Source organism: Cryptomeria japonica, chromosome 9, assembly GCF_030272615.1.
Source record: "Cryptomeria japonica chromosome 9, Sugi_1.0, whole genome shotgun sequence".
Classification (NCBI taxonomy): Eukaryota; Viridiplantae; Streptophyta; class Pinopsida; order Cupressales; family Cupressaceae; genus Cryptomeria; species Cryptomeria japonica.
In genome coordinates, this window is record NC_081413.1 from 518,482,951 (window position 1) to 518,490,805 (window position 7,855).

General features: G+C 35.5%; 1 protein-coding gene across 1 annotated transcript; it reads left to right on the forward strand.

Moving 5' to 3' along the window:
- Positions 1-4,434: 4,434 nt before the first annotated feature.
- On the forward strand, positions 4,435-6,884 carry LOC131858474 (uncharacterized). Its single transcript, XM_059211723.1, has 5 exons — positions 4,435-4,597; positions 4,824-5,297; positions 5,574-6,007; positions 6,144-6,323; positions 6,690-6,884. The coding sequence occupies exons 1-5, from the start codon at positions 4,435-4,437 to the stop codon at positions 6,882-6,884; spliced, it is 1,446 nt and encodes a 481-aa protein (XP_059067706.1).
- The last annotated feature ends 971 nt before the right edge of the window (positions 6,885-7,855 follow it).

Sequence of the window (7,855 nt, forward strand, 5' to 3'; positions counted from 1 at the left end):
AGTAATGTATGCACATAAAAGGATCTAAACCAACATAAGATGCTATTCTTAGATCAATCCCACTGTTGTTCTCTAACCACTACAATAGTAAAATCCCTTAATCGAGTAAGCTCTAACAAGGTGATTCATTAACTTGGATCTAAATCCTCCACTGAGGTTACCTTTAACCAGGTATAGCTCCTAACAGGGCTTGAGATCTCTAAAAGGATCTTCTCCTGACAAAGCCTTTATAGACCTTAACCGACCAATTATCTATACTGCAGATAGTTAACTAGTGAGTTCCATCTCATCGTGGTTTTTCCCAGTTGAGTTTTGTTGGCAATATTGCATTATAACAGACAATGAAAGATTGTTGACATTTCAATAAGGATATTGAGAAGGTTGTTGATGATTATGGACATAATTGATTAAAGATGTTTTACTATCTTGATATTATTATTTTGTCATTGATGTCAAGAAATTGATTTTCTAATTCAGTATGATGTTGCCATATCTTGAGAAGTATGATATGAAGATTATAAAGAAGTCGGTAAAGACACAGGAAAGAATATGATGAATAAGGGGATAAGTTATTCAATGGGCAACTCTACCGAGTCAGACAATGATGAGATCTTGATGTTTTAGATTGTTTTAACATCATACATATGTTGTAAAATGTAAAGGTTAATACTATACTATGTTATCAAGCAAAAAACCTAGTCAGTAAACCCTAAGGAACCTAGTCGGTAAACCCTAAGGTTATCACTATCGGTTAATGAAGGCAGAATGTCTACCGAGTGAAGTTTAGTATTTACCGAGTTGTAACCGAGCTATAACAGAATGCATTAAATGTTTACATGTGATATTTAATGAATGATGCTGATGAGCTGGAGCGGATCAATGATTGGTAAGCCGTGGAAGTAGTTTGTTAATGAATCTAAGGCAATGGAAAGTCGACAAGAAGATCTACAGCTCAGATTGAACCGCATTACCCTAACACAAGTTCCAAGGTGAATATGCAAGTTCCAAGGCAGGGTAAAATGTTTTCAGATCGAAAGATACATTGAACCTGGACAAGATTGAAGATCTGATGGCTATGATTGATCATGGGAAATGTGATCAATGAGATTAAGCGGTTAGAAGATTGTTTATAAATAGGAAACTGTTGATAAACAATGTATGCGGGCAAGTGTATGCACAGGGATGCTACATAGTGATTACCGAGCACAGAAGCTTGAAGACCTGTTAGAATAATAGAGTATTGATGCCCAACAGATAGACAAGATTAGTTCTATGTCTAGATTGTATTGAACAAATAGGAATCTGCTTTAGCATTTTAGATGTGAAGTTGCAGATAGATTTTTATTACCGTTGTTTTGTGAAAGGGACAGGAAATCTCTTAACCGAGTGGACTTAATAGTCTTATATGTAAATCCTCTAGCAAGGTGACATTCTGATTGAGTGTTTGAAATCCTTTAACAAGGTCACTTATAACAAAGTGAAGATCCTAACAGATTTGAGGGAAATCCCTTAACCGGGTCACATCTAGCAATGTGTTTGTAATCTTTAATAGGATTTGCTTTTAACCGAGCATACTCTAGAAGAGTATATTTCTTAGTGGGTTTGAACTCCCACAATGGTTTTTCCCTATTTGGGTTTCCACGTTAAATTTGGTGTTATGAGGTTTATATTGTTCATATGCTTCTGAGTTTGCATGTTTGACAGTTTTTGGTTATATGATTGATATATGTGTTACCGAGGTTGAATCTGATGTTTTTATGGATGATTAAGTTTGTATGATTCACCCCCCCCTCTCATCTTGTTGGTTATTGGATTTGTACTTATATTAAGTATCAAAACTATCAGGTTTTCCATGTATAAATCTTTGTGTTATGGTGAATTTTTTGCTTGTGGTGAATACTTTTATAACACTTTGGATTATATTCAAAGTCATTGGTAAATTGGTTAAATGTTGTTACTGGTCTGCAATTAAAGTGTTACTATTTTTGCTTTCACTGATTCACCCCCCCCCCCCCCCCCTCAGTGATTTATAAGTTTATCAATTGGTATTAGAGCTTGACTTCCTTGAGGCTTAACCGCTTGGAAGGAAACCCTAAAGCCATCATGGGGGAAATGAGTTACAGAGAACTCTCACACCAACTTGCAGAGACTGAACATGCCTTTGATGAGCTCAAGGTGAAATATAAGGCTTCACAAGCAAAGAGAAGAGAATTGGTAGAGCAAGTAATGGAAATCTCTGAAAACAGTTCATCGAACGAAGCTAACGTGGACGCACTGGCCCATGAAGTGGAAAAAATGAATAAAGACAAGTCAAATCTGAAAAAGGAAATGGAAGCTTTAACCATTAGAATGAGTCAAGAGTTGGAAAATAGGAGAAGTGCTGAAGACCAGATCAAAGATAAGGAGAATGAAATCTTCAAGTTGAATCAAGAAGTCGGTACCTTGCATGCTTATTTGCATGAGGAAAAGGAAGAAAATGAAGGCATACAAGAAGATCTAGATATGGCTATGTCTCTTAGAGATACCCGAATGTAAAGGAATGAATATCTTACAAAGAGAATTGCTGAGGCTAATGAGAAGCTTGATGAATTCAATAAGAGTTCTTCAATGCTTAATGAGCAGATAGAATCTCAAAGGATGAACAAAGATACAACCAGGCTAGGCTACTCTACATTTGAAAAAGGTGAACCTTCTGGTACAAAGGTCAACTTGCATGAAGATAAACTGGCACCTAAAGTTCAGAAACCTATTGGTAAGAAATCTTACAACCTGTTTGTTTTAACTACCACAAATCAGGACACACTACAAATGTGTGTAGAAGCAGATATGAGGAAAACACCGGTTATAGACCTAACACTAGAAATGTGTCAAGGAGATTTGAAGGTTACTGTTATACATGAAATATGTATGGGAATAGATCAGTTGAATGCAGATATGGAGAAAATAACCTAGCACCTCATATGAGTCCAAGACATGTTGGTGATTGGAGAGGGAATTATGATAATTGGAGAAACATGAATTGACAAAAACCTTATATCAACCCCTTTAGTCCCTATGAGATGGAGAAAGTAACTAATGTGATTTGCACAATTTGCAACAACTATGGACATGTGGCTATGAATTGCAAAAGAAGAACAAGAAGAGGCAATTGAGGGCCTTGGAGAGCATCCGGAATGGCTTTCTATCATTGTCATAAACCGAGACACATTGATAAGTTTTGTATAAAGCAAAAGAACCAACCGGTAAGTCACTTTGCATATCAGAAAGGGAAGAAGATAGTAGATGTTGAAGAAACCAGAGCAGAGATGAATATGATCTGGAAAAAGAAAAGTGAGGATAAGCCACCCGAAGAACCAAATACTTCACCTAGTGTGGAGAATCCTACATCGACAAAGTGAGCTTCTCAACAAGCTTAGGGGGAGCGTATCGGTAAATCCATTTTCGGACCCCTTGAAGAAAGTATGGTAAGTAAATTTTGCATTTTGAGTTGAAATATAAGAATTTTGATATTACTATCAATCGGTTAGTATACCTATTGGTAAATGCAAGTATGCCAAGTGGTAACTAGGGTTTTTCAACCTATCGGTAGTGCAATAAATGCAGTAGGTAAAGTAAATAAAAAGCAGTTTCGCTAAGTAATTTTTACCTTATTGCATTCGAAGAGCATTTTGTGAGCACTTGTAGAGAGAAACAAAGAATTCCCAGCAAATTGTGAATGGATTTGAACAACGGATTGAGAAGTTGGGTCAGATTTGAGCAAAGTAAAGCGAATCGAGTGTGCAAGCAAGAGAGCAACCAGAAACCCTGGCAGTGCGAAGGAAACAAGGTATTTGGTCAATCTCCTCTATCAAATCAAATTTATTTGGAATGGAATCATCATCTACACCATCAAAGAGTCTTTTCATCAATGCTGAAGCCATTGATTCAATGGAGTTGGACAAGATAGAATCATACAATGCATTATCGCAGGTACCCCAAGGAGTTTTGGTTAAAGGAGATCTGTCCAGTTATATAGATTGCAAGATTGAAGATTTAGGTTCATTGACAATCTATTCCCAGCTGAAATCTATGTGCAACAAGAACATGAAGATTAAACCCGAGTACATTAGGGTTCATGAGAAAGATTTTCACAATGCGGTTTATTTTCTTGAGGAATTTGAGGAAGACCACATTAGAATCATCCTCAACCACGTTCATGGAGGAAATATGTATTTAGACATGTCACATATTATCACCAAGGAGACGATTCATGCTGTGACCGGATTCTGCCAAACCGACGAAGTTCCCAAGTTGAGGAAAATCTTGTAGAATATTATTATTCAACTAAGGAAGACCACTTGTGATGGTCATGCAATGTCTGTCAATGGTATTGAAGATGAAGGAGTTAAATATGCTGCAATGGTTATCGGTTATAGGGTATTTCATTCTAGCTGAATGAATAGTGTGCCATCGGCTGCCATACATGCTGCCTACTGGATGATAAAGGAAAATGGAGATTATGATCTGTGTGAGGCAATGCAGAGTCAGTTAATGTTGAATCTAGAATCAATCAAGAAGGACAACAATCAAAAGTTCAAGTTTGGGCAAATTTTAATCGGTTTGTTTTTCTACTTTCAGAACTTTATTCCTGTTATTGGAGATATCCAATGGTCAAAAGATACACCTATTTCAGCTTAGATTAAAAATTGTATAAAGGTTGTTAAGAACACATTTCCAATTGTTATGAATAATTATTTCAATCAATTTCAAAATAAAATGAGTATGAGAATGAGGTTATCGGATGAAGTGGTTAAACATTTTTGAAAATGACATTTGTTTCACAGTGACCACCAATTTCTATCTAATGGAGGCTGCAGAACCTAGAGAAGAAGAGATGGAGCAAATAAGTTATGAAGTCAGTTATGACTTATTGATCAGTTATGCCAACAACCTCCTGGCATCACCTAAGGATACCAAGAAGAAGAGACTGGGTATATATCAAGAAATAATTGCACAGGCACAACCCAATGATGTGAAGGAGAAAAAGAAGAAAGATGATCAAGTAGTTTCAATGTTAACCAGTACAAGTGTAATAAGTAGTGCTCAATCCAAGAAGGAATCAAAACCAAAAGTGTATGCAAAGAAACTGACTGCCACTAGGAAGAGAGGCAGATATCTTATCTTACAAGAAGAATATGAGGAAATAGAGTCTGAGGAAGATAAGAAGAAGCTAACGAAAACTAGTAGGAAACCTAAACCAATAGGGGAAATCCCTAAACAAAATATTCCTATTGATATTGCATCTTTCAAGCCTATGAGTCAGTTTAAGAGGACTATGAAAACTTTAAAAAGAAAGAAATTTGATGATGTAAAGGATTATTTTGATTCTTTTGACGAGATTAAGAAATAAGACGTGGTATAAGAGGTAATAAATTACCTATGTCAACATAACCAATTACCACATGAAATTCAAAAGGTAATTTCTAATTCTTTGAATTTAATTCTGGAAAATAAATGGAAGCTGATCATAGATAAAGATCAAGAGATTATAGACAAAATTTTTGTTCAATACTTTCCTGAATTGTCTCATGAAGAGTTATTAGAAATGCTTTCTAAACACAAGGGACAATTTCATACAAGAGCAAGGAGACTTAGACTGTTGGAAGGAAAAATTCAGGTAGTAGAAGATGATACTCATCAAGATGCCAAAAATGTTCTAAGAATGAATGAACAATTGAAAAATTATCACAATAAACTTGGTCAGACTGAAATTGGAGTTCCATTGGAGCTGGAAACTGAAGAAATACTTTTACCTGATGAAATCTACACTGACAAGGATAAGAATGACACTAATTCACCACCAGTCATATTCTTTATTGATGATACTCATGATACTATTAATACAACCGGTACCAATAATGAACTGGATAAGGAAAAAGAACAGGAACTGGGAAAGGGAACAAAGGAAGTGGAAAAAGAGAAAGACCAAGAAAAGGATAAGGAACTAGTAACGACATATGAAGAATGGGTAAATCAGAAGACAAATATAGAGATAAAACCGATAATAAGGATCCAAAGCAAGATGCAATTAAACCCATTCACCTACAAACATTGTCATACCTAATGATGTAGATGAATTGATGAAGTTGTCATTGGAACTTCAGGCTAAAAAAGAGAAAATGAAGATCAAGAAGGAAAAGGAGGTTCTCCAGACCACAATAGATGTATTGTCAAATCTCCTACCAGATGTTGACATTTTAGGTATTTTAAACCCAATAAAGCAACTTGATATTCTATGTACATCTGTTACTGATCAAGTCAACACTTTGGAGGAAACAACACAAGTGAATGCTGAGAAAGAATATAGGAAGAAGAAATCCACAGAGTTGATCAAGTGTATTGACATTGACTAGGCGAGTCTTGTACATCACAAAGATCAAATCTCTATTGCCATGAGTGAAGGCCACAAGATTTTGAGCAAAGTATGCCAAAGTGATTTGTTTTATGAAGATTTAATAAAATCACAAGAGAAAATTGAAGCATAACTAAAAGGTTACATATAATCTTGTAAGCTTCCTTATGATTCATTTATCACTTATGGACAAAGTGTTGAGTCATACCGGCACCGGTTAGCAAAGATAGAGGATGAAATAATAAAAGGGTCAAAAACCTTACATGAGCTTCAAATGATTTTATTGCCAAAATTACAGGTACTGCAAGAGAGCTTTCTTCATACTGATGCAATCATAGCCACACTGGAGATGAGTACTTTGGACGCAATGGAGGAATTGGCGTTTCAGATAAGGACTCAATTGGAGATTATTGCCATGTTATTGGAGACATGGTCTATTGACCTTATTATTGTGCAAAAAGAATTTAAATCTGTATTTGATAAGCTTTCTTAGTTGTAGACATTTCTATTTAACTCCTCTATGTATTTATTGATGCAAATGTGATTATGATAATTTATCTTTTCATGTTTCTGCATACCTTTGTCATTGGAATCAAAGGGGAAGTAATATATGTGAAAATTTTGTATGTAATCATGTATGATGTCAAAGGGAGAATATTATGCTAAGGGGGAGTCTTTAGAGTCTCTACATTTTTGTAAGCACACTTAGTTGTCAATTTTTTTCTCTAAGTGTTGCCATCAATGCCAGAGGAGGAGAATGTTGGCTTGATGATGAATTTTGTATTTGATGACTTCATGTGTTGTCATTGTTGGCACATCTGTTTTGACTGTCATAGTCATATTAGTTTAACAGTTAAGGTAAACCGCTATATTTGAGTCATTGTATTGTTAACCGATATTATATGTATAGTGGAAGTCTAACCGGTATGAAGATGTCTAAACTGATATATGTAGATAAGTCAATCAATTTTTGATTAGTTCCAGAGTTACTGGTTTTGAGATACACTAGATATAGTCAAGGAGGAGCGTGGAGACAATCACCCAGTATGAATTCAAAGTGAATCGGTCTGTGATGTAATATTTTATTTGAAGTGGTCAACACTGAACCGGTATTGGTGTTCTAACCATTTTCCCAATTTGTGTGATGAGTTATCATCGAATGTGATGTGTTACCACTGACCGACACTACATGAAATCTAATATCTATATAAAGACATTGTGATGAGTTATTTCATATAAAAGATACATGTTATGATATGAGTTGAAGTTGATGCGATTTGTTGAAGGAATTGCATAGTATGTCGATGATACAATAATGTATGCACAGAAAAGGATCTAAACCAGCAGAAGGTGCTATTCTTAGATCAATCCCACCGTTGTTCTCTAACCACTACAATAGTAAAGTCCCTTAATCGAGTAAGCTCTAACAAGCTTCATTGTATAAATCCTCTAACAAGGTGATTC

What these genes read in the sequence shown, in the direction of transcription:
- LOC131858474 (XM_059211723.1), top strand. Translation starts at nt 4,435, where the DNA reads ATGAATAGTGTGCCATCGGCTGCCATACATGCTGCCTACTGGATGATA. An exon ending in GTTTGGGCAAATTTTAATCG is followed by an intron (nt 4,598 to 4,823) that starts GTTTGTTTTTCT and finishes TTTGTTTCACAG; the next exon opens with TGACCACCAATTTCTATCTA. An exon ending in TGCATCTTTCAAGCCTATGA is followed by an intron (nt 5,298 to 5,573) that starts GTCAGTTTAAGA and finishes TGTCTCATGAAG; the next exon opens with AGTTATTAGAAATGCTTTCT.